Source organism: Metarhizium robertsii, assembly GCF_000187425.2.
Source record: "Metarhizium robertsii ARSEF 23 chromosome Unknown MAA_Scf_1, whole genome shotgun sequence".
NCBI classification, from domain to species: domain Eukaryota; kingdom Fungi; phylum Ascomycota; class Sordariomycetes; order Hypocreales; family Clavicipitaceae; genus Metarhizium; species Metarhizium robertsii.
This window is the reverse complement of record NW_011942149.1, coordinates 1980259-2006077: the sequence shown is the minus strand read 5'-3', so window position 1 is coordinate 2006077 and position 25819 is coordinate 1980259. Positions and strand designations below refer to the sequence as shown.

Genomic DNA, 25819 nt, shown 5'->3' with positions numbered 1-25819 from the left:
TCAAAATGAGCCATGAAGAATGGCGACTTGGTGGGTAGATGGGCAAGGGAATGTGAGGAGTGGATCGTTTGCGAAGAGAAACAAGGCCAAGCCGAAATCGTGACAGGGGGTGCCAGCGATGGCTGTGTGTTGCAGGGCTGCCACACAGGTTGGTGACGTTGGACAGCTGATGGGCCAAGAACAAAAGAAAAGCCAAAGGAGCCTGTCGCAGCAAGACGTGAAAAATGGACAGATATCTTTGGCACCCGGCCCTCGTCGTACAATGCAATTTTTGCAACAAGCCAAACAGTCAAAAGACTCTTCATCGCTTGGTGCCTTTGGCTTGCACGTGTCGTCGCTCTTTGTCTCAGACTCTGCCAAGACCTCGCTCCTTCCCTGTCTGATAACCCAGGCACAATCGAATCTGACAGCTCCGAGCTTCGTCAACGTCAGTTCATAGTCATCAACCATAATCGTCTCGGCCGCATCATCCGCCAGTACATCATACATCCAATGCGGCCCTTACGCGTACAATGCCGTTTCTAACGCCAACCGATCGCCAGCGGCGCATTATCCAGCTCTCGCAAGAATGGGGAGTCGACCTACCTCCAGCTACGGTACCTCTCACGAGACCCCACAACCCGCCTTCATTTTGGACGCCAAAAGATGACCAAGTAGCCGAGGATCTCATGCAACGGCGAGCCTCCGAGCTCTCGCAGTCTCGGCGTCAAAGTAGCTTAAGTAAAGCGTTTTCGTCAAACAATCTGAAAAAGGGCAAGACCTGGGATCCTCGCGAGGTGCTCGAGGTGCTCAGTTCATGGATAGCCAATTCAGGGTCGCCGGGTGTGGCGGAGGCGCTGATATTGAAACTGTCTGCGGCGGGCGTTGACTTCAGCGGTAATCAAACAAAGCAAAAGAGCGGTATCCTGAGCCGAAGAAAGAGTGTCGACACCTTTGTTGATCGCTCAAAATTCCTGAAGCTTGCTGTCCAAGGCAACCAGTATGAGATGCTGCAGGTCTTACTCCCGCACGCTGACGGATTCTCCATAGATCAGGCACTGGCTCCGGCTATACGCACTGGAAATACACGGGTTGCCGAGTTGCTGTTGAGGTATGGAGCTTGTGCCTCCCAAACCCCCGAGGGCCAGGACGCCTTTCGCCAAGCTTGTGTTGTCCAGAGCCAGGCGCACATGGTTGGATTGCTATTGCGTTCAGAAAGCCGGCCAAACGCGGCGTGGACATCAGCGTGTATGTGTGATGCAGCAAGGTCAGCTTGTCTAGAAACCGTGCTGTGTCTTAGCAGGTCGACAGCGGATGGCAACCACAATCACGCCGAAGCCTTGAAATTGGCCATTGCACTGGGACGACAAGATATCGCGTTGGCGATAATCATGGGAAACCACCCGCCACATGGGCCCGGGCTAGACGAGGCATTCCAAAATCTTTACGAGCACCCATCACTCGACCCAGCGACAAAACTTGCCATGGCGGAATTGCTTCTGTGCGCAGGAGCGCAGGGCAATGCGTTGTCACAGGCGCTGGAAAGTGCATGCGAAACACAGTTTTACGACATGGCAAGTCTCTTGGCGAGATACGGCGCATCAATAGAATACAACGATGCCGCCATGCTAAAGAGAGCGATCGCTCGTGGTGAGCTGGAATTGCTGAGCTCCCTGCTGACCGATTCAGCTAAGTTGAGCCCTGCTTTGGCGTCCAGTTGTGTGCCTCTGATTGCGAAGCAAGCGCCGTTTGAAACTCGAGTCATGGTTCTTAGTCTGCTTTTGCGGAAAGGCGCAAAAGGGGTTGCGTTGGACGATATGCTCATAGACGCGGCTGAAGCAGGCGACATAGAGTCCGTTGACTTGTTACTAAACCCCGTCTATCCAGAGCCCACCCCTATTACCCTCAAGGATTCGAACCACACTCGGCTTTCAAACGGGATACCACTCCATGAGGTGGCCTCTGTTGACCATAGATCTGGTGAAGCTCTGCGAACTGCAGTGTTGCGAGCCGACGCGGCCATGACAGATAAAATTCTTTCTGCCCAGCCTACAGCTGAAACCTTGTCGATCGTATTTCCTATGACGAAGAAGCTGTCGCCCAAAGACCGCTATCGAATGGCCCAGGTGTTCTTGAAGAGATCACTGTCCGGCCCTTGTCTCCACGCAGCGTTGCATGATGCAATCAATGAAGATGCCTCACAAAGAGACAATGCCCTGATTAAGCTCCTGTTGGAGCATGACGCTGACATCAATTTTAGCCACGGCCCGGGACTGGCGGCTGTTATCAAGCAAAAGGATATCAAATTGCTTGGGTCGCTTTTGCATAAAGCATCGCCGCAAACTGCTGCTGCCCGCGTAATGGATGCCATGGAAGTTTCAGACCATAGGGAGCGTTTCGAGATGATGTCTATGCTGATTAACGCTGGTGCTGTAATTGGGGCTCAGGAAATTGCAACTGCACTATCACAAACCCTTTCCGAAAAGCCCGTCGATATGTCGCTGTTGCGACTGTTGCTGCAACAAGGAGGCGCCGACATTAACCTGCTTGAGGGTGCGATAGCAAAGAAGGCGGTTTCGAACCCAGATCCAAAGGTCCTGGATATGGTCTTTGCAAACAGCCGACCATCCTCAACAACGGTGACCTGCGCATTCAATGAATTTGCCCCGCTGCCATCCACAGAAAGTAAAGCTTGGAAGCTGCGCGCCCTCTTATCCAAGTCCAAGCACAAGGAAGATCTGAACTGGGTGTTGGTGCACGAGGTCCAGTCACTATCAAAGACGAATACTAGCAAAGCGTCGTTGTCGACATTGAAGATTCTGCTCGACAGCGGTGCAGATCCAAATGCCTACAAAGCCGCCGCCCTTTGCCATGCCGTCATTGGCGCAAATGTCAAAATTACCGATATGTTACTAGAATCAAAAACACCTCTTTCCGCCGCTGCACTGGGGACAGCGCTTCCGCATGTACTTCGAATTACTGATCCTATGGAGAGACTGACTCTCACTAAGAAACTCGTCGATGCTGGTGCTCATCCTCTCGAAATCAACAGAGCCTTGGTGCACGCCATCACGGCGTACCCTGAGGACGTATCGCTACAGAATGCCTTGGCAGCGGCTGCTGATACATCAGACGGCGAGGCACTGTCACTGTCAATATCAAAGGAATCACCTGAAACTATGGACCTGCTGCTGTCGAAATCACAATCTTCTCTAGAAACTCGAAGCACCATGCTCGTCAAGGCTATGGAGGTCAAGAACCGAACGGCCAGACACCACATGTGTAAGAATCTGTTAAGACTTGGCGTGTCAACAGAAACTGCATCCAGTGCTCTGCTAGTAGCAGCCAGAGACGGTGATGTGAATCTTGGAGACTTACTCATGGCACACGGCGCGAGCATCGCAACGAACAATGGCCAAGCCATCATTGAGGCCTGCCGTGGAGGTTCTGCAGAAGTCTTGAGCGTGCTCTTGAAGCAGGATGGGCAGATGAACAAAAGTATCATGGAGGCCGCCTTCCAGGCTGCCACCGAGGTTCGAGATCTGAGCAAGCGCGCTGTCGTCTTTGAGCAGTTGTTAAAAAAAGGTGTGGCCGGTGACTTGGTGGATGCCCAACTACAATCTGCAGCTCGATATGGTGAAGATGGCGAAGCGGTATTGCGAGTTCTACTCGCCGCTGGCGCGGACCCCAACTTCAACAATGGCGAATGCGTTGTTGCGGCCACAAGGAGCGCCTTCATTGGCAGCCTAGAATTGCTACTAGGACTCTGGGGTGAAGGAGGCCACCAGGTGTGTAGGCATATCGACAAATTATGATGCTGCCCTTTGCTAACCATTTCACAGAAGAAAGTGTCTCAGCCCACGCTGTCGAGATCGCTAAAGGCGTGCTGGAACCTGAGCCGTGATAGCCGATTCCAAGTTGTCAATGATCTCATCAAAGCGGGCTTGCGGCCCACAGACGATATGCACATTGCATTGAATGAAGCCATTAATGAAGATGATCCCGAAGAACGACTGGTCAGGCTCTTGCTGAATCACGGCGCATCACCAGCAGCCAATGGCTGCAAGACCCTCGTAGATGCAGTGAACAACTCTGCGTCGTCGTCACTGGCACTTCTGCTGGAAAAGAACCTGCCACAGGAAGACATAAGCCGTGCTTTCAATCAAGCATTCACTACTGAGACGTTTGCCAAGTGGTTCACCAACCGCGGCTATGAGACAGCCAATCTTCTGTTGGACAAGGGAGCTCATGGTGCATCTCTTAGTGGTGCATTAGTTCTTGCAATGAGGAACTCTACAGTTGAAACTGAGATGCTGGCTGACAAATTTGTCACGTTGCTGATCAAACATGGCGCGGACGTGAATTACAACAATGGGGAACCACTTCAGCAAGCGGCCTCCAAAGCAAATGTTTCGTGGACAAGGCAGCTTCTGGAGTGTCGACCGACTATTCCGACATTGTCTCTGGCATTTCAATGTATCTTCGACACGGCGCTATCCCAAGATGAGGTGCTTGATTTGTTTAAAATGTTTGCAGAATACAGGGACGGGGATGTCAGGATTGATGTTTTAAGCAGCCAACAGGGACTAGACCCCGTCCTTGTACGAGCCATTTCGCAATATCCGAGATCAACGACTATTCTAGAGACTTTACTTGATGCCGGCCTCTATCATGATCAAGCCACTACATACAAGATCCACGCCGATGTTGACGAGGAAGAAGCCATGACACTTTTGATATGGGCAATTTCCCAGCCCCAGAAGCGAGTTAGCACCTCTGTGATTGAGCTATTACTTGCTCGTGGCGGTAAGGATCCTTCACAGCGATCAAAACAAAAAAAAAAAACTTGTAACTGACTATTAGCATATACAGCCAAAGTGAATGCGGAGACGAGCTTATCTCGTACTACACCACTCATGCTTGCTATCCAGACCCGACGACCTGATCTCGTCAAGATGCTTCTACTTGAAGGTGCGGAAGTCGACGTTTTAGACTACTTGGGAAGAACACCATTATCTATGGCTACAGATATTGGAGGCGACATCTCGGCACAGATCATGTCACTCCTCCTCGCCGCTGACCCCTCTAGGGACGACGGCTCTCTCCACAACGCCGCTCGTGACCTCAACCTGCCTGTTGTCAAAGTCCTGGTCCAGTCTGGTCATGATCCCGACTTTCCCAGTCCTTTACACGAGGGACGCAGCGCTCTCGCTGAGGTATGTCTACATGGATCAAGTAAAGGCGAAATGAGCTCAGATCGCGAACGCACTATGCAAAAAGTCATGACGTTCCTCATCGACAATAAATCTGATCTGTCGATGAAAGCAAATGACAAGACTCTCTTGCAGTTGTGTTTTGCAGCTTCTGACCCTGTTGCTACGACACGATGCTTCCTCAAATCGGGCATGTGGAAGCTCATTAACAAACCATTCAACTTTTACACTTCCGAAGGATACACGTACTCCCCCACCATGTATATCAAGAAAATCCTCCCGCAAACAGACGCATCCGATGCCCTTCTCAAGATACTCAAGGCCAATCGCGCCAGCGATGTGTACTACGCCGTATCCGGGGCACAACCTCCTGACGCGATCGGTCTCCCCGAAGACATGGCCGTTCAAGAACGCGCTCGTAAAGCCCGTCTGGAGCGCCTCGCAGAAGAAACAGAAGATTTTTCCATAGTCATGGCTCGCAAGCGGGAAATTGCATCCGTTGAGCAGCAAATTCTGGCCCAAAAGGCCGAAATGGAAGATATGCGCCGTCGCAAGCTACACAATGAAGACATCGCCGCCGTACGGTCCAAGGCCCAAGTTGAAGAATCACTCGCCAGTGCCGCTCATACTCGCAGACTACAAGAGCATCACTCACTTGCGGAATCATCCATATCACGTAGCAGAGCACTCGCAGCTTCCGAGCTGGAGACCGAAGAGGCAAGACAGAGGAAGGCGCTGGAGTGGGAGACAAGGCTGAATACGGAAAGAGTTGATAATGCGCGGGCATTGAGCTCGATTAGGATTAGTGAGAGACAGGAGGTCGAGAGGATTGATAAGGGCGCAGAGTCGAGGATAAAGGGGCGACTAGAAGCGCAGAGGAAGCTGGTGGAGAGTCAGGAGAAGTTGGCAAAGAGGTTGGCTGATGGGCCAAGCGCCGGCATCAATGATCCGAGAAGACAAATTGGCTATGTGACGGAGTTGAGTTAACTGCATCATGGTTGGGATATGGAGTTTGGGATTTGGGAAGATTGGGTACTATGAGAAATGGCTTGTGTAACTATACCAACATTGGCGTCAGTCTAAAGATATTGCAACGTCTTTTATCATGTGTAGCTAATACGTTGTATAGCGAGTGTTGTATCGTATCAAATAGAGGCGCGCTTGCTAACCGCTTCTTTACCCAGGCCGTTCCTCAAATCGGCCGAGAGCCACTGATTCCTTCCTGCGAGTATTATTTTAGAATGACCCATGTCCCAGCAAGTGATAGCTATTAGATTGTCGTCTCTGAGACGCTACCTGATGTTAGCAAGTTTTCCCCCGAAAATTCCAAGTCATGCCGTCCACAACATCAAGAAACGCAACACCAATAATGCTTCCCTTTTTCCCTTTCCAAACCTTCCCAATGATTGGGTTTTAATGGCTCTTGGACCCAAAGTTTGACCTGGTATGACTAGTCCGTGCCTGCTCCGCACTCGGTCCATGGCAAAAGAATCCCAGGGGCCTTGGCTGCACCGCTCACATACCAAATCCAATTCAACCCCGAGTTCTTTCAAAGAGTTCGAGGCGTTCTTGGTAGTCTAGTTCTTGAGGTACGTGGCCGTCGTCCTGCAGGGCATGGTCAACCTCCTCGCTCTTGGATTTCTGCAGCTCTGCTACCCGTGCATCCGTCGCTGCTGATGTGAATATTCGCACAACATAACATTTCTTTGTCTGTCCGATACGGCTAGTACGTCCTGCTGCTTGGAGCTCGGACGTCACATTCCACCACGGGTCGATAATAATGATTCGATTAGCGCAGGTAATGTTCAGTGATTGCCCGCCCGCCATTAGGCCTGAGAGCTAAGTCGAAGATGAGCATGACGAGCAGTCTAGAATATGGGAAGCTGGTGACTTACAAAGACGTTTGTAGTTGGAGATTTCTTGAACATCTCTAAAGCTTTCTTCTTCTTTTTGTCGCCCATGCTTCCGAAATAATATACAAATCCAATACGGGCATGCTTGAGCATACTCCCCAGCACTTTGGCGGTAGTCACATTCAGAGTAAACACTGTTTTTGACGTTATTAGCGAAAGAGTCTTAAAAATTCATGTCTCTGGGTAGTGTTACCGATGATCTTGTCGTCCGGATAGTCGGCTCGCCAGCTTAACAACACGGTCATTGCAGTCGTCAATCGGGAGTTTGGTACCATCGAAAGACCTGGAGTGGTATAGCTGGAGATGAAGAAACCAATTTGGTCCTTCTTTCGTGCCAGGGTGACCTTATTATCGTCTGTATCAGGATAGTTTCCAAGTTTTAGCGCCTCGTCCACCTCGGCTGACATTGTCTTCAGCTTTTTAGCAGATTCGAAAGGCATATTACATCCATCTGCAACGCAAGTCTGTTTGAAATTAGATAAAAGGCACAAGTACTGAAAATAACGCGCAACTTACTAATGGAACCTCGTTTGGCGTTTTGCAGAGCCTCGTGGATTGTATTATTTGGTCATAACAATGGCCACAGTAAATATGATCGCACTAAGATATTAGAATAGCTTCCTATACGACTGAATTGAGTTGAAAGTACCTTTGGTATTATCATTGGCATTTCCAGGTCAGATGACTGGCACTTGATGCATTCCATATCCTTGAGCTTCAGTTCGTCCTGAACGGCTGCAAGGTGTTCGTCGAACTTAAAGATGCCCCCGAATGCGGTATTAGTATAAGTTCTCATTTGAGTAAGCCCCGATTTATATCTTTCCAAGCTTGATTTTGCCTCATTTTGAGAAAGAATTTGTTGAAGAACTGTTTGAGTGCCCGTAACTTGCCGTATACTATCGCGAAGTTCCTGGATTTGGGCGGCCTCTTCAAAATTGCGCAAAAGTCTCTCGATGTTATACGGATGTGAAATTAGACGTCTCAAGGACATATGCCTCTTTCTTTGTTGTTGTTGTACCACTTCTTTCTCGGATTCAATTTTATCTTGTTCATCATCGGATTCAGTCATGTCGCTTGAAGACAGCTTTTTCATAAATCTAGTAGAGTTAGCTAATTTGTAATCAAATATTGAGAAATAAATAAGCGATACATGTAGATGGCTTCTTCTTCAACTGTCAGGGGAACCCAAATGTCGTGCGTCTCACTGCGAGGAATAGGGACAATCTGGTGACCAAGAAACGTGTCACGTTGGGTTCTGCGACGCTATTAGTTATAAAAGCAAATATATATAATCTCGACTCTCACCTTCGATACATGAAGCTAGAAATGAGAGCCTCAAGCTTCTTATTTGCTTTGTTCTGCGGGTGGGTGAACCATGTTAGTGTTCCCGAGCTAGACCATTAAGCCTTCGATGTTTCCTGCTTACCTTGTCCATATACTCTTTGGCAAAGCACTTTTTACGCTCTTCTACCTCAAATCCTATAAATCGCAGATAAGGTATAAACTCTGGTGCATCCGTTTAGCTTTTGTAACTTCTAACAAGATCAGACTGAATTTCTTTTACCAGTAGCAGAGTTTGAGAGGGGTGTTCCAGTTAGGGCCCAACGGTGTTTCGCCTTTAAAGTGCACATAGACTGCTTGGCTACACACACGTTAACGTTAATTTGTTGATGAATAATTAAAAGGACCAGACAGCTTACTAAGACTCTTCAAGTTCTTGATGCTATGCGCCTCGTCTAAAATGATCCTGTACCAATTGAAACCAAGTACTTCGTCTTCGTGTTTCTTGCCACTTTGAAGCCTTCGATAGTACGCTAGGACTTCGTTCGTGGTTGTAATACTGCGTATCATTTAGCGAAGGTAAAGGAAAGATAAGTCCAGTACTGGACGGATGACTTACACTATCATTAGATTTTGGTATGATACGGCTGGTGCCTGATTTTTTGACTGATGTATCATGACAGTCTTTCCGAAGTCATCGCTGCAATGCTTCTTAACCTCCTCCCGCCATTGGTTCGCAATGCTAACGTTTGGTACAATGACCAATGTGCCCTTGGTATAAGTTTTCAAGTCTTCAGCTTCCGGCGGATTCCCTACGACGCAAGCCAGGCTTGTAATGGTTTTGCCAATCCCCATTTCATCAGCAATCATTCCACCAAATGGCTGCGCTCTATCGCACACTCTCTTCAGCATCCAAGCTGCTGCAGTTAGTTGATATCCGTAAAGAGGAGTTTCCATCCCCTGCAGCAGCCAATTTCCAGACGTTGCCTTCACTTTCTTGTATCCGAACAGCTTCGCCGCTTCCCTGAGATCCCGATGCTGGGTCTTGGTTCGACGAGTGTCTGCTCCCTTCGGAATACTATCTCTTAATAACACAAACTGCTTCTGGTGCGTATGCGCATTAATCTCGGGCATTGCCGGAGCTGGCGGCCCACCGTCACTAAATCCACCAAACATTAGATGAGTGAGACTGGCAAACAAATCCGATCCGGAACTAGCGTTTATTGTTTTCGGTCTCTTAGATGCTTCCTTGTTTATAGCTTCTGCCTTTCGTTTATTCTGGCTCTACTTTTGTTTCTTTCGAACCGCGTCATCTTACTTCCGATGGAGCCTGGTAATAAACTCACGAGCAGTTTTTGCTGGCGCGGCTCGATTTCGTGAGGGCTTCTTGGCCGGAGTTTTGGCAACTCTGGGTTTTATTTCGCTCTCATCTTCTGAACATTTAAAATCACTATCATGTTCACCCTCCGTCCCACTATCACTAGACTCTTCGCTGTTAAGGCTATTATCTTCTTTGTTCCCTGTACCGGCCGTACCAGGCTCCGTACCGGGCTCTGTCTTGACCTGTACCTTATTCATGTCTCGCGCTTTATTTCTGTATTGACTGTTGTTCTTGGCCGACCTCGTTGTAGCTTCATTCAACGTTTGAGCATCGTGAAGATCATGTTTCGAAATAGGTGTTTCTATCGTCTTATCAGCCTTGGCCATGACGATGAGTTTAGTATAGCTTTATAGAAAGCAATAAAGACGAACGTTGATGGGTAAGTTTGTTTTATGGAAGGTATGAATAGTGCCTTTGTTTCTGAAATTTAACAACTTCTATATTAGGAGGCTTCGCAAGACGGCCAATTTGTTGCAAAGCAAAATATATCCCTTGACCTCATGGGCGCAATTGGGGTTGGTGTCATGCGGAAGTGTGCGATGATTAAGGTTGAGATGTAGCAGGTGGAATTGAACAGAAGAATTTAAATACCACGGTAGATACGCCAGCTGGCAGAATAACTGGCAGCTGTCAAATCTATCATCCTGAGTGCCTGAGTAGTTAATGACAACATGGTTTGAGGTATGATCTGTGAATGTTTCTCGCAGTGCCGACTTCTATCGAAATTTAAAACAAGCCTAAATCTAGCGACGTTTCTTCTTCACTGGATTCTGGTTTGTATTTGCCAAATAATACGTGGCACGTCTGAGCCCACGATGTTTGCATCCTCAAGGGAAACGAGCACCCTGTAGGGTACTTAAGGCACCTCTGCCTCGGCCTTTGCCGTGACCACCAACGACAAACTGCCAGGCGGCAATCGTCCGCAATCGTCCATCATGCAAGGGCGACTCTCGCATGCAGCCACACATCCGGTCTCTGGCAAAATAATTGAATCCATGGCAAAATAGCCGCCGTCATAAGCCATGACTTGGAGGCCCTGGCGCAATGCTAACGGATGGACCTCTTCCACTCCAGAGTTGCCGGCCGAAAGAAAATCATGGAGCCCCGGCAAACACGCCCTTGTTTCATGACGGCACTCCGGCACACAAGATCTGCGACCTAGGAAGATTATAAGATGAGAAAAGCGCCCCTTCGACTAAAAATAAATTGCCTCATCCGGCAGATATCTTTTGGTGGCGGCAAGCCCCTCGCCCGTCATCGCTTGATGGGAGGCAGGCCCGCCACGTTGCCACGCCATCAAATGCTTCGGAGCTCTCATTTCTTGGTTGGTGGCGGGTGCTGATGCATGGATTTGGGCTCATACAACCAGGGCTGCATGAAGGGCTGCATGAAGGACCGAGAGGACGACCGAACTAGTAGTACTCGAGAAATGAGCATGCTCGACACGCAAGAGGTGGGAAATACCAACTGGCCTAATTATGCCGGTATCAGCAACTTTTCTCAAGTCGGAAGCGCCGAGGCAGGGTAATGCATCGACAATGACAAGACAAGGGATCAATCTGGTCGATCAGGTGCGACATCTCACCTTCCCTGCTTCCAACTCGCAGCTAACTGCCCAATCATGTTGCCAAGACGTGGCGCTTCCATGCACATTTCGGCGCTACGCATCATCATGGTGCACCTTGCTCTCCTCACTCTTGATGGAGGCCATGTCGGGCGGGTTAAAAAAGGGCAATGGCACGTCGTCTCGTAAGACCTCGTCAAGGCCGGGCGCAGATTGACCCAACCGATTTTGATCAAGAAGCCTGCATTAGTGTAGGGAGACGATCATAAGGCGGGCCAATATGAGATCTGACCGCTTGCCCTGGACCTGAAGCCTAAACGCCTCGACCACCAGCTGTCGATGCCCTCAGTTCTTCGTACTCCGGCCTAGTGGTTTGATTGCTGCACTCCGCTCTGTTGGCCGTGAGGCGCGTTTGTGACTCGTGGCTCGTGCTCGTTCTCGTGCTCGTTCTCGTGCTCCTTAAATATAAACGAATCGAGTCCGCCCCTAAAAGGGTTTTAACCGCCTCAAAAAAAAAAAAAGGGCAGTGTCGAGTAAGGGAGGAAAGAAGGAAGGAAGGCATCAAAAAGGGAAGGAATGACACGTGGACTGTTCCGTATGTCCTCGATGACTGGTATCGTCAGTTGGTACCTACAAACCACGCGTCTCGCACCGCCATGACAAATTTACATGTTGGTTTTGCAGAAAACGATCGTCTAGAACGCACCTAACAAGACAGGCACGAGCTGTGTCTGCCGCCATGGTGTCAGGGCGAGATGTCAAGCACCCAGTACGCCACGAAGGCATAGCTGCCAATGCTGGTTCCACGATTCCCAGCATGGAGGACACTTTTCCCGGGAACCTGACACATGAACATCTACTCGAACTTCACGTGGCTGCCATGGTTGTCGGTTTCACCAGTCTTTTGGCGACGCTTGTTGCAGTGGCATTCTTTATACAGATGCGCCGTAGATTTCGTCACGAGTAAGTGGGAAACTAAATCTTGATACTCATTTTCGTTGGATGCTCGAAACTAAGGTATTCTGACAGCCTCATCCTTTTGTTAATACTAAGCGACATGCTGGCAACATTCTGGCTTGTACTTCTTCCCGCTATCGAGCTCGCGCGTGGCCGAATACCTTCCAACTCAACCCTTTGTCAAATCAGTGGATTCTTCCTGTCCGTCGGAATCGAAGCATGCGACTTGACGGTGCTCCTCATCGCTGTCCACACAGCTTTGTACATATTCAGAGGACGAAGCGGACTATATCCGTATCGGTTTCTCGCTTATGCCCTAGTTGCAACAGGGTCCTTGATGCTTACATCTCTAGCATTCATCAACAATCCGGGATTCGTCAATTCTGGTGCGTATTGCTATTTTCCCGCCAGGCCAACCTGGACGCTGAGGTTCCTGAGCTGGGTACCACGCTATGTGGTTTGCGCGGTGATGATATTTATATACACCTGTATTTACATTTATATGAGGTGCATCATGATCAAAGTCGATGAACCAAACAAACGGAGGAAAGTTGATGAACCGTTCTTCAGCCGACTACAGCAACTACCAAGACGAGGCTCGGTACCCCCTACGCCCCCAATAGCGTACCACGGACTCATCCCTCCAACACCACCAATCGACAACACGCAACCGGATTATGGTTGGAACAGAGGAGCAAGATACAGCCAACACGGAGGATCGAGAAAAGGTTCCCTCGTTGGAAACGGGGGTGGACAGCCACTTCTGAAGCCACCTGTGTCGGCAACCTCACAAACTGACTGCGAGGAACGGAGTCTTATTGTAGCCAAAGATCCATTCAAAGACTATCCCCCAAGTGTCCACTGTCGAAATGGCTCGAAGGATGAAGCCACGACGCTCTCGCCAACAGACCGCCCTGCCCCGACACAGCACATTATTGGCTGTTCGTGCATGGTTTGCACAGGGGCTGGCACGCCTCACATTCCGCCTCCGCTGAACATAGAATTACGACTGCAGGATGGTACCGGCGAGGCTGAGTTGCCGACCAATTTCGTTCTATCACCCACCACACTCATTGAAACAGGCCTGCCGAATCCACGGCACAAGATCCGTCGCCAGCTGAGAAGAAAATTCATCTATCCCGTGTTTTATATTCTGGGATGGATGGTTCCGTTTGCCGCCCATGTGTCCCAGGCTGATAGGACTGGACGCCCCTTCCCGCTGGTCCTGGCTGGGCTTATAAGCCTCTGCATTCAAGGCCTGGTGGACTCGGTGGTATTCTTGATGCTGGAAAAGCCGTGGCGTCATCGCAAGCGCCCCGCCTGCTTTATGCCTCTGCGCAAGTGCTCCACGATGAAGAATAGTTCGGCGAGAGTTGGCCGGACCAGAGAAGAGATGCTTGTTGAGGGCCGACTGGCAAAGACAAGAAGGGACCGGGAAGAGGAAGATCAACGACGTCAGCCACAACGGCTAGAGACAAAGAAGCGCGAGTGGTGGGATGCTAAACTTCCTGGGATAGACGAGTCGGGAGACGAGGATTTATAGTTGGCGCTTTGAGTCGGCATTGTAGATGCTGTACGACCGTAGCGTTTCTTGAGAGGTAAATACATTCAGTTAGTGTAGTGGACGCTGCATCGGCACTATACGGTCGTCTATTTGTGCATGTATTGCTGACAATAAGTAACCCCCCGACATCGGACAGTGTCTCGACCATCTACGTCCCCGAGCAATTGGCCAGGCTTGCTGGCAGTGTCTATTCGAACGAAACGGCGTCCAGCGTCAAATCATTGATGTACGCATCTAGTATCCCTCAACTCCAAAGTTTTGTGTTCGACTCCTGTGGAATCCAAGTTTCCTCCAACTCCTTGCGCAGACTCGGCCATTCCTCCCATCCTTTCCTTTTTCCCTTTTATTTATTTATTTATTTAAAATCTTGTTTGTTTGGCACGTCATATGACGGTTGAGCATCAGCCCTCGCGGAGAAACTTTAAAAATGCTCTCCCAATGGCAACACCGTCGTGCGGGACGGGCGCCCTCTTTATCGCATCCTCGTACACTTCGTCGGTGAAGATGCCCACAGTGTGTCGGTTAAACAGTATCTCGGAGATGATTTCATTTGTGAACTCGGGGTGGCCCTGGACAGTAATGTATTTCCCCGGGAGATACATTGCCTGCACGGGGCAGAAGGCGTTGCCGCCGAGGGGTATGGCGTCGGGGGGGAAGTTTTGGACAATGTCGCGGTGCATTTGGTGGATGCGCTGCCGGGCTTGTTAGCGATTTTTTGGGCTCTGGTGTTTTGCGCCGCATTTGTCGTCGCCGTCGCCTTACCATCTTGTCGAGACCAAACATCTCCTTGCCCTTGTCCGTCAAGTCGACCTCTGTGACGGCGACTTCCCACCCCTTGTCGCTCTTGCCGACGCCGGCGCCGACAGCGCGGCCGACGATTTGGTGGCCGAAGCATATGCCGACGACGCGAATGCGGCCGGTTTCAAGGGCTCTCTTGGTGAAGTCGACGAGTTTCAGGATCCACGGGTCGTTGTCGAAGGCGGTGTGGCGTGAGCCCGTGAGCAGGAGGGCGTCGACGTCTTCGAGGGCCGGGTAGCAGTATAGGTCGTTGACGACGTCGTGGGCGGTGATGGTGACCATTTTGGAGAGGTCCTGCGGCGGGCTCAGCGTCTTGGCCGCGCTCGATAGGAGGGCCGTGAAGACGCCCGCGTAGCCGCCGAACTGGGCGCGCGTTTGGGGCTGCGGCGTGTCGCATTCGAGGATGGCGAGGCGGAGGGCGGACGAGGAGCCCATTTTCGCGGCGCGTGCCGACGGCGTGGAACGGGAGTTGGAGGCGTGGAGGCGGATGTAGACGAGGAAAAATGACGAGCGAGAGGATCACGAGAGAGAAAGCGACGAGAGAGACTCGGAGGACCAGCGGGCTTCGGAGGGGCGGGACCGCGATTTACATTCAACGCTCAGGGACTCGACGGAAGGGAGCAGTAAGGATGGAGAGGAGGGGGGCGGGACGAAGTAGTTTTTCGTTTTAATACGAGGACTGAAGCCTAGCGCTGCAAGGAAATGTGGACTCTGGCGATGTGCCGGGCGGCGGTTTCCCAAGGTTGAAGGTCGAGGCGGGCTGAGGCGGGTTTCGAACCCCGGCGGCCCGATGTCGCGGGCGCACATGATGTGTGCAGTTGGCGGAGGAGGAGCTAAGAAAAGTACCTAATAAGTACTCCGTACCAAAGCGCGATCGAGTCGTGCATCCGTCGACAGGGGCCTGATGGTACGATGAGGCAACGGATGCAATACAAGTCTGTGGCTCAGCGGAGGAACTGTTGGAGCAGCCGCGAAAGATGCTGCGCAACTTGACGCTTTACGTACATACACGATTCAGTAGGGTCATGGGCTTGAACGTGGGATGCATGCTGGGACACGGAGCACAGACGTTTTGAATCGGGTGCATCTGCCGACGTGCATATGGTTTGTGCATGTTGTAGCACGACGGGATCTTTATGTTCTTGCGGTGGGAGGTAGTTGATACTGGGTTATGTAGCCTACAAAGCCTGTACAGCGGATGCGCATCTTGGCAAGATACAGCCGGAACAATGACGGACATGGCACTGCTCCACAACTAGCATGCCAACATCGTGTCTCATTAAGAGGCAGTGTTATTGATATGTGCAATGTTTCTATTACCGTCACCAACTGCCAAAAATAACTTGTCAGTTAATCCCCAGGCCTATGTACATACATACATACGTTTTAGCTGCCTCCGTAATTGTCTGACATTCCGGTCGATGCAACGCTGGTTCAACAGAGTTTAATTGAAATCATATGTATTTCGCCCCGTTCGTTGACCTGATTGGCCCCCGCCAGATTGTCAAGTTTTAAACTCCAAAACCAGACCCTTGACTCTTTTTGTTCTGGTGTATGCATACTATTTCCAGCAGACCGCTTTATCTTAACTGCCATTCGTAGCGCCATTTAGTTAGCCTTTGCAAAATGACAATAATCTGACAGATCCCTTGTATGCTGTCTGTTGACTTGGTTCGAATTTTCTCCCACATGCTTATTTGCCGTCTCTGATGCCTTTCTCTGAATGGATGACGGACACATGATCAGATTGCTTAGCCGTATTATAGATCACATTGCTTAAGGCAGATTGTTGGCGAGGGTTGATGCACATGCATAAGTCAATACGTCTGCGGTATTTTATTGGGACAGCCGTTGTAATATACGGAGCCGCAATCATAGCGGTCGTCCTGAGGACTTGCACATTAAATGGAGTAATTTGAGTATCTCGCCAGAAGTCATCCCTATCCTGATGGGGGCTGTCGGCGCTATTAACCATCGCTAGCTGAAGCGACAGTTTCATCAAGGGGAAATAGACAGGGTAATTTCATGATGCTTTTGAATGGCCATATAATGTATGTTGTTGAACATTGTTCTAGATTTTGAGTAACGCTCCAACGTCAGGTAGTTTACCCAGATGCTCTTGTTGACCGGTCTCATCATCTCTCTTGTGTCAAGTATTTAAAGAGGCTGTTTTCGTGTTGGTCGTCTCTGAATCTCTCCCGTGACAATCTATGAAAATAAAATAAATAAGAACTTGTATTAATATCGGTTAACGGTAATAAATCATCATGCGATAGGATCCCCATCCCAGAAACGTCGTGTTCGACCTGTTCCATAAGAGAGGCCCAGCATGTCAATATACCGTCGACCCTACAGACGCCCTGGACGATTCACTGTTGGCATAGCAACCGCGGTCACTGGTGGGTTGCTCGGTGCGCGCATGCAATTGACTTGACCCTGATTGACTGATTGACGTCAGCCTAAGCGCCAGCGCCAGCGACATTGCCGCGGTGCCGAAAACACCATTGCCCCACCAAGCCAAACTTGCCCATGCTCTCTCCATTTTATGTGCTCTGCACAATGCACCAGACCATAAAGTAGATGACGAGCTGGCAACGTGAGCGAAACCCATCATGTCTAGATTGACGCTGCAGGCGTTTCTGACAACCGCCCGCAACGCCCTCCGGGCACCGCCGGCCCAACGTGCCAAACCATTGACGTTTGTCGTCGGCAACGAATCCGCAGGTAAATAGATGACTCGTGCCAAAAACTCCCCGACACCCACCTCGCTGAAACATTCCACAACTCGGCCAGACCTCGACTCGCTCTGCTGCGCCATCGTATACGCCTACATCCGCAGCCACACCGCCCCCCATGCGCTGCACATCCCGCTCTCCAACCTGCCACGAGCAGATCTCGGCCTGCGTCCAGAAATGGCCGCCGTGCTGCAACACGCCGGCCTGGCGCCCGCCAACCTCCTTACCCTCTCCGAGCTGCCCGACCACCTCCAGCCCGACGAGACGCGCTGGCTGCTCGTCGACCACAACTGCCTGACGGGCCCGCTGAAACGCTTCAGAGACCGGGTCGTCGGCTGCGTGGACCACCACGTCGACGAGGGCGCGCTCCCCGGGGGCATCTCGCCGCGCGTCATCGAGCCCTGCGGCAGCTGCATGAGCCTCGTCGTCGACGAGTGCAGGCCCGCGTGGGCGCAGCTCCTCCAGGGGGCCGACGACGACATCCCGGCCCGCGAGCAGGACCGCCTCGTCAAGCTGGCGCTGGCGCCTATCCTCCTCGACACCATCAACCTGACGGCCGAGGCCAAGGTGCGGCCCAAGGACCAGCAGGCGGTGCGCTTTCTCGAGACGCAGATCCGCGAGCCGGGCTTCACCACGACGAGCTACTACGAGCAAATCAGCGCCGTCAAGGAGGACATCTCGGGCCTGTCATTCCGCGACATCCTCCGCAAGGACTACAAGCAGTGGGAGGAGGGTGGCCTCGCGCTCGGCATCAGCTGCGTCGTCCAGGGATTCGAGTACCTGCTTGAAAAGGCGGACACCAAGCAGGCCTTTCTGGAGGAGCTTGCTGCCTGGGCCGCCGAGCGCAGGTTGGACGTTGCCGCCGTCATGACTACTTCTCACCCCGGCGGCAGTTTCCACAGGCAGCTGTTGGTTTGGGGCACGACAGACAGGGGCAAGGACGCGGTTGGGAGGTTCAGGGACATTGGTCGGCCGCTGGGTCTGGAGCAGTGGGAGGACGGGGGCCTGGATGGCGATGATGGCGATGGGGGGAATACGAGGTTCGCGTGGAGACAGGCCAACTTGGCGGCGAGCAGGAAGCAGGTTGCGCCGCTGTTGAGGGAAGCCCTGAAGGAAGGGAAGTAGGGAGGTTTAGAACTTGGGTGTTGGAAAAGGGGGGTTTGGTGTTGGGTTCCTGGGTGGGTTGCGGGACATTCGGTTGGTTCGTGTTCGAATGATGCCAAACGTGGTTCGAGAATCCCTCTTCGTGATCTGTACACCTGCTTGCTTGGTGGGTTTCGTTCGACAGGAACGAAAGGTTAGCGCCACAACCTTGACGCCATGGCTGATGAAAAGATTGCGGAGTATCTCGAGGGAGGAGGAAACCATCAAAGACTGCGCTAATCGAAACCCTGTTCTCCAGGCTGATATATGAGGTATTATTTTTATCATTTATAGTACATGGTGAGGAGGACCCAGCCTTACAGTTACAGCTGTCATTAATATGATACATACATACATACTGTTATGATACAGGGGTTGAAAAGAACTTTACTCCTTTCAGTCTGGTAGAACAAAACTACCGGCGATGGCTCAATTCAGCTAGGTGTGTTACCATCCGTGAATCGGTGCAGGGCTTGTGCTCGCTCCTCTCGGGCTTGAGTGCCGACCAGATGGCGATGAGCGTCTTCGACCTCTCTCAGGACCCGCACAAACTCTCGATGCTGAAGGCGTCGTCGACCAATGAGGCCCAGTGAGTCCAGTGATGGTGGGTTAAGAAGCATCTCCTCTGCCGCCGGATCAGCGACCAGGATACAGGCCTTGAGCGCGTTGTAGACGGGGCCCGTGGGATAGACAGGCGGTTCCTCTTTCAGCATCTCCGGGTACACCCACCTCAACGCATCTATACACATACTGGCGTCTTGTGTAGAAACCATGACGCGATAAGCTAGTTCATATAGCTCTCCAGGTCGCGCAATTTGAAATCTGGCAGGCGCGCGAAAGGTGTCCCAAAACCGATCCCAGGCTTGTCGCTCGGCGTAGGCTTTCATCAGCCGCAGTGTCTGGCTATGTTCCAATGGTGTTTGGAGATTGAGCAGTAGGAATTCAAGGTTGCTTTGCGCACGCTCCAATTCTGGTCCATACGCAGCTGACGTGACTATGGATTCAATCAAAGTGACCAGCATGTCTTTGGATTGGACCGAGATTCCTCGCTCCTCGGCCGTCTGGAGTAGTTGATCCACAAGGTCCAGGCGTGTGGATGCATCGCCCTCTGAGTGGGATGCGTGAAATGCCGCTGATATTAAGCGCTCAAGAACTTGTTGACTCAGAGACGTCCCAGAAATGTGAAGGTCCGTGATCCGTCGCTGGAGGGTTTTGAGCTCAGAGTCTTCAGGCTCTGCTGCCAGGCTGGGATTTTCTGGTTCTTTGTTTTCAGAGCTGGCAGCTGCATAGTCTTGTGACTGCAGCCTTCTGGCATTCGTGGAAAAAAATCTCTGCTGCTGTGAAGCCTGCTGCAATTTCTGCCACTGAACACGCGACGAGTTATCGGGGAGCTGAATCTTGGATGATACCAAGGTCTCCAATTCGGTTTGGTCCTGAATGGGTTGTCCCTTGATCTTCATTGTTTGCTCCAAGTTCCGCTTCAACACGCCTTGCCACAGAGTTTCCAAATTAAGCTCATTTCGCCTTGGCTCCGTCATACACTGCACCACAATGGTGGTTCCAGTGGGAGAAGCGCCAAAGCCTGAGAAACGCCCGCTCTCATCATAGCTGACGGTTTCATCGGAGACTTTGTCGCTTGTAGAAAAGTTAACACACACCCAGCCAGTGGATATGCCATTGTCGCCACCTGGAAGAATCATCGTGTTGGTACCCATTAGCTTGGCCTTCTTTCGCAACCGTCGCAGTTTGGTCTTCAATTCCCCAGGCCCGATGAGCCCATCAGCTCGTGCATCCACTTTATAGTTTCTTCGGAGCCATCGCACGAAACGTCCAGATGAAATGTGCAAATGTCGCTCGCTCCGGGCTGTCGCAAAGAGCATAATGAGATTCGGACCAAGAGCGGCTGGGGGATCTAGATCACGCAAGTCCATTAGGGAAATATCATCCAAGCCCATATCTTCAAATATATATTTGATCATTGGAGCTATGAGTTCAGGAGATTCGTTGGGCGCATTTGGTACGGAAGGCGCATGGAGACTTGGGGGGTGCCTAGGCGGCTCGACCTCGAGGAACCAAGGGCTGTCGGTAGCAGACTCGGCTTCGATTGTGCGCTCTTGGGGCTCTTCATGATTATTCGAGCCGGTTGTGTCTTGCGTCTGCGTCTGCGTCTGCGCTGAACTGGACGCAATGCTTCGGTCGGTAGAGACGAATCTATGAGGTAGCCGGGGAATTTGGAGTGTAGAGCGAAGTCCCATATGTTGAAAGGTCGGCGTTGATCTAGCGACAACAGCTCTAATGATTGCACTTCTGCAGCCGCAGCACCCCAAAGTTGCGGCCGCTGGTCGTGAAATCATCCTGGCCGGTTTGGAGCACAACTGGTTTTTGAATCTGATGTTGCCACACGGAAGAACAGCTTTCCCTGCCTGGGGTAAGTACTGTAATTGAAGCTCTAACTTTTTTGTGGGACTCGCAGCGCTAGCACCGGGCCAGGCACGTGACGCTTCCCCAAAGTGGCCAATCTGGGGGGCCCTTACTTTGGAGCCCGGCGAAATTTTCGGACGGAGCTGTCCTCCTATCAGTGGCTGCGCGATCTTCAACCTTTGGTCCCTACCTTCTCTCCGCGCATTCGGTACTCGTGCGTAACCCATTCTTCATTCACCCAATGTATTTTTGTTGACTTTGATAGCTGTCATTTATATTCTCTAAATGTTTTGATTTCATCTCTTGCCTCGGCATTTAAGCAGCCTGTTGAGGCTACACTTCCCCCTTTAGCATCCGTGCTGTTTACCACTACCTTGAGAACAAGATGCTCAGTCGACAAACAAGGAGCAGCGTACTTGCTCATCGAGTGGCAATAACCAGATCAGCTGGGCCATCGACTAGATTCCATTCCATTGCGTCAATACGGTTATCAACACAATGCCAGAGATCAATAGTTACGCTCCAGTGTCGGCCATGGCGAAGACGTGGACCGGAGTCCTCCCTGGGCCATTACTTCCACGAAAGAAGCTTGGCGACGGCCGTTGACGACTTGAAGTTTGAAGTTATGCCGTATGAGCACCTCACAAACCCTTCCATGGCGCCATTTCAGCCTTCCTCACTTCGTTCCCATGACATTCAGACATTCGACTCTCCAGCCCCATTAACGATTCCGGAACCTGGGCCTCCCAGGGCACCGACTAAAATTAATACATATGGCATCCCCGGCGAAATAGAAGATATGCTCCCTGTATTTGATGCATGTATTCGTGTTGGGAAACTGGACAGGGCCGCTCTGGTGCTGAAGAGATTCAATGCAGTGGGAGTTCTCTCCGGCGAGGAGCGTATTTTACTCAACAACCAATACCTGCGGGCATCACTCAAGCAGATGCGCAATAGCCCCGACCGACGACAGGCCGAAGAATTACACAAGTGGTACGAGATGCAAATCCGCAGCAAAGGCCTTCCACATACTGCCGAGACGATTGCTTGCATGCTCAAGGCGTCCCTTCTTTCAGAGCGAGGCTCGAGACTTGACCGCCTGGTTAACAGATACATGGGTATGGCCCCCGGCGAATCGGGTCTTCGGGTTCTCAGCATGGATGATATCCTCAGCGATCAAGATCTGGCAGTCATCACCGAGATTTGCCCAAAGTACAATTTCACCGTGGAGCCGGCCGAGGACATGGAAATGTCCGAGTTCACTGAAGAACATCCTGAATTAAGATCAACTGAAGCCTCTGTTGACGAGGCCGTCGATGCCATATCGCGCGGCGAGGCAACGGAGCTTATACCCACCCCACAACGCGGTACGGGACTGGCGTCACTGAAGGAAGGACTTCACCTGCTCAGGGACTTGCAGGACGTGGATATTTCGAAGATGTCGGATGCCGATCGACGTGATATTCAGTTGCAGCTAGAGCGAGATTCAATTGGATGCGCCATCAGCCGGTGGAGAGAAGCTAACAGGAACCTTGCTCAGATGGGGATCAGCACTGTTGTCTCCGCATCATCGGCTGAAGAATCGCTCTCTTGTCGCATGGCGGGATGGCTTGAATGTTTAGAAGAGAAACTGAAGGAAGAATTGGCTTTGATCAAGATTTCTGAAAACAAACCTACCAAGTCTGATCAAGATCTCGAGAGGTGCCTGTACGGACCATTGATAAGTCAAGCCGATCCTTCTCGGCTGGCTGCTCTTACAATTCTTTCTGTTCTCAGCCTTGGAGCTGCGCAGGGCGTGGACAAAGGAATTGTGGTGAGCAGGCTTGTAACCAACATTGCCAAGCTTGCACAGGAAGATATTGAGACACAAAGGATGGAAAAGGCCAAAGCAGATGCTAAACGCGCGGCCAAGAAGCTGGGTAATGGCATTAAACCCAATCGCCAAGTACACTTTACCGGCACTACAACGGACACAGAAACTCGTACAATTAGTCAGCCCAACAATGAAACTACGACAATCATCGACGATGCCTCTGAGACGGCCAAGGAACTGGAAAATGCAACTCGCGAGCCGTGGTCCATATCCATCCGTGCACAGGTTGGCTCATTCTTACTAAAAACGCTCATCGACAATGCTTTTGTCAAGGTTACGATGGAGCATCCTACGACGAAGCAGACCATTAGTCAAAAACAACCGGCATTCACACACATGCAGCAGCCTCGCAGGGGTAAAAAAGTTGGCGTGCTCCATTACAACTCGAATCTCGTGCAGCAACTGAAAAAGGAACCCATCGGTGACTACATTGCCAAGCATCTACCAATGATTGTTGAGCCCAAACCCTGGCGTCAACTGAATGAGGGAGGGTTTTTGGATAGCAGAACAACATTTGTTCGTGTGAAGTCGGGTGATGTGGAGCAAAAGCTGTACACCGAAGCTGCCATCAAAACAGGTGATATGGCGCAAGTTTTCAAAGGTCTCGACGTCCTCGGCAAGACTGCCTGGCGGATCAACAAGAATGTGCTCAATGTCATGATGGAAGCATGGAACAGTGGAGAAGAAATCGCCAATATGCCGCCCCTGAACCCTGAATTTCATATCCCCGAGGAGCCGGATTCCTCCGCCGATCCATTGCTGCGAAGAAGCTGGATGCAAGCTGTCAAGGCGATCGAGAATGAACGGTCCGGTATGCACTCTCAGCGCTGCTTTATGAACCTCCAACTCGAGATTGCACGAGCGTTTAGGAATCAGACCATGTACTTCCCGCATAATATCGATTACCGAGGACGCGCATATCCGATGCCGACGTACCTTAATCATATGGGCGCCGACCACGCAAGAGCAGTTCTCAAGTTTGCCAGGGGAAAGGAACTCGGAGAGAGGGGCCTTCGATGGCTCAAAATCCACCTTGCTAATTTGTACGGGCTGGATAAGTCGAGCTTTGACGAACGAGAGGCCTTTACCAATGACAATATCCCCAATATCATCGACTCTGCCTCGAACCCTTTGAATGGAAGTCGATGGTGGCTCAAGGCAGAAGACGCATGGCAGTGCTTGGCTGCATGCTTCGAATTGAAGGCAGCGCTGGAACTTCCGGACCCAACCAAGTTTGTCTCGCAGCTTCCTGTCCACCAAGACGGCACTTGTAACGGTCTCCAGCATTATGCCGCCCTAGGCGGTGACACGTGGGGTGCCAAGCAGGTCAATCTCGAACCCGGCGAGCGGCCGGCGGATGTTTATTCTGCAGTGGCAGATCTTGTTAAGCAGGCCATCGACAAAGATGCCGAGGCTGAGAATGAATTTGCGCTGGTGCTTCAAGGCAAAATCACAAGAAAGGTTGTGAAACAGACAGTCATGACCAACGTTTACGGTGTCACGTTTGCTGGAGCCAAGAAGCAGGTTTGCAAGCAGATTGATGCCTTGTACCCTGATCTGGGAAAGGAATGTGGTATACCCAACTTGGTCCTTTCCACATATATCGCCAGACTCATCTTCAACGCTCTAGCAACCATGTTTCGCGGCGCCCATGATATCCAATACTGGCTGGGTGAAATTGGTGGCCGTGTCTGTCGGGCATTGACACCAGCCCAGCTCAAGGAAATCCGGGACAGTTACGAGAAGGAAGGGCGTAAGAAAAAGGATGAATTAGATGATCTCATGAAACAGTTTCGCTCCTCTGTTGTTTGGACAACGCCTCTTCGCATGCCAGTCGTCCAGCCGTATCGAAAAAGCACAGCTAGGGAGATCCGGACCTGTCTCCAATCAGTGGTCTACCCAGTCAATGAACAAACCGACCCGGTCAACAAGAGAAAGCAGCTTCAAGGCTTCCCACCTAATTTTATTCACTCCCTGGATGCAAGCCATATGCTGCTGTCAGCCCTACAGTGTCACGAACAGGGATTGGATTTCGCGGCGGTTCATGATTCATTCTGGACACATGCTGCTGATATTGATACCATGAATGGCATTCTGCGAGAGGCCTTCATTCAGATTCATGAAGACGACGTTGTTGGCCGCCTTGCAGCTGAGTTTGAGGCCAGACACAAGGGCTCACTCTACCTGGCTCATCTTGACCCTTCTTCTCCCGTGGCTAAGAAAATCAAACAATTGAGAAAAAACAGCAAACTCTGTCCAAAAGAAGAGCTAGTCTTGGAGTACAAGCGCAATTCACTCAGACTTTCGGGCAATCCCTGGGATTTAGAAGCTGCCAAGAAGATTGTGACACCAGCATCCGTTTATGAGGAGATGGCAGGAGCAGAAATAGACGTCAGCATCAGCGAGGACGCCAAAAACATGGGTTTGGGTGAGATTCCGCAAGAGGAAGCAGATAACGACGAAGGGATGACTGCAATCGAGATGAGCGAGGACATGGCTGCTGATGAGGATGGTATAACGAACTCTGACGATCCACATGACGCCGCAGTCTTGTCTAAGCGCCTGATGGCGAATATGAAGATCAGTCACTTTGAGTCACAGTTAATAGGCGCGAAAAAACCAAACAAGTCGACCAAACGAGTTACCAAACGTGGTACTGCCGTGCCGGTGTGGCTGCCTCTCACTATCCCAGCCATCCCTAAGAAGGTAATGCGAACGCAGCAACCCATGTAAACTCCTACACTTGACAGACAGCTAACATATTATATAGGGCGACTTTGATGTGACGCGTCTTCGAGAGAGCAAGTATTTCTTCTCCTAAAACACGTTTCGTGTTGTATAAAATAAACAGCGACTGGAGTTGGCATTTGGTGTATTTTATTGAGCGTTTACATTTATCTCGGGGAAGCATTTACATTGGCGTTTTATCGGCATTGCCTTGGAAAAAGAGGCACTTGATTCACATCACCTTAGCTTAGTCGGCCAGGCGTGTACGCC

General features: G+C 51.0%; 7 protein-coding genes across 7 annotated transcripts; 4 read left to right on the top strand and 3 right to left on the bottom strand.

Annotated features, from left to right (window-relative positions):
* Positions 1–512: 512 nt before the first annotated feature.
* MAA_04798 (Ankyrin repeat-containing domain protein) lies at positions 513–6179 on the top strand (the record flags this gene model as incomplete). The annotated part of the gene is made up of 3 exons (XM_007822894.2): positions 513–3767; positions 3822–4785; positions 4852–6179. The coding sequence occupies 3 exons, from the start codon at positions 513–515 to the stop codon at positions 6177–6179; spliced, it is 5547 nt and encodes a 1848-aa protein (XP_007821085.2).
* A 546-nt stretch (positions 6180–6725) lies between these two features.
* MAA_04799 (uncharacterized protein) lies at positions 6726–10093 on the bottom strand (the record flags this gene model as incomplete). Its single annotated transcript, XM_007822895.1, has 12 exons — positions 6726–7031; positions 7088–7239; positions 7299–7569; positions 7622–7705; positions 7755–8202; positions 8256–8360; positions 8411–8463; positions 8532–8584; positions 8670–8747; positions 8806–8945; positions 9006–9648; positions 9733–10093. The coding sequence occupies 12 exons, from the start codon at positions 10091–10093 to the stop codon at positions 6726–6728; spliced, it is 2694 nt and encodes an 897-aa protein (XP_007821086.1).
* Positions 10094–12070: 1977 nt separating this feature from the next.
* Positions 12071–13831, top strand: MAA_04800 (Glucose receptor Git3; the record flags this gene model as incomplete). Its single annotated transcript, XM_007822896.1, has 2 exons — positions 12071–12294; positions 12361–13831. 2 exons carry the CDS (start codon positions 12071–12073, stop codon positions 13829–13831), a joined length of 1695 nt encoding a protein of 564 aa, XP_007821087.1.
* A 422-nt stretch (positions 13832–14253) lies between these two features.
* Positions 14254–15085, bottom strand: MAA_04801 (Glutamine amidotransferase type 1; the record flags this gene model as incomplete). Its single annotated transcript, XM_007822897.1, has 2 exons — positions 14254–14544; positions 14615–15085. The coding sequence occupies 2 exons, from the start codon at positions 15083–15085 to the stop codon at positions 14254–14256; spliced, it is 762 nt and encodes a 253-aa protein (XP_007821088.1).
* A 2177-nt stretch (positions 15086–17262) lies between these two features.
* MAA_04802 (exopolyphosphatase) lies at positions 17263–18510 on the top strand (the record flags this gene model as incomplete). Its single annotated transcript, XM_007822898.2, has 2 exons — positions 17263–17374; positions 17444–18510. The coding sequence occupies 2 exons, from the start codon at positions 17263–17265 to the stop codon at positions 18508–18510; spliced, it is 1179 nt and encodes a 392-aa protein (XP_007821089.2).
* A 452-nt stretch (positions 18511–18962) lies between these two features.
* Positions 18963–20882, bottom strand: MAA_04803 (uncharacterized protein; the record flags this gene model as incomplete). The annotated part of the gene is made up of 1 exon (XM_007822899.2): positions 18963–20882. One exon carries the CDS (start codon positions 20880–20882, stop codon positions 18963–18965), a length of 1920 nt encoding a protein of 639 aa, XP_007821090.2.
* Positions 20883–21334: 452 nt separating this feature from the next.
* MAA_04804 (DNA-directed RNA polymerase, bacteriophage type) lies at positions 21335–25555 on the top strand (the record flags this gene model as incomplete). Its single annotated transcript, XM_007822900.2, has 1 exon — positions 21335–25555. One exon carries the CDS (start codon positions 21335–21337, stop codon positions 25553–25555), a length of 4221 nt encoding a protein of 1406 aa, XP_007821091.2.
* Between the last annotated feature and the right edge of the window lie 264 nt (positions 25556–25819).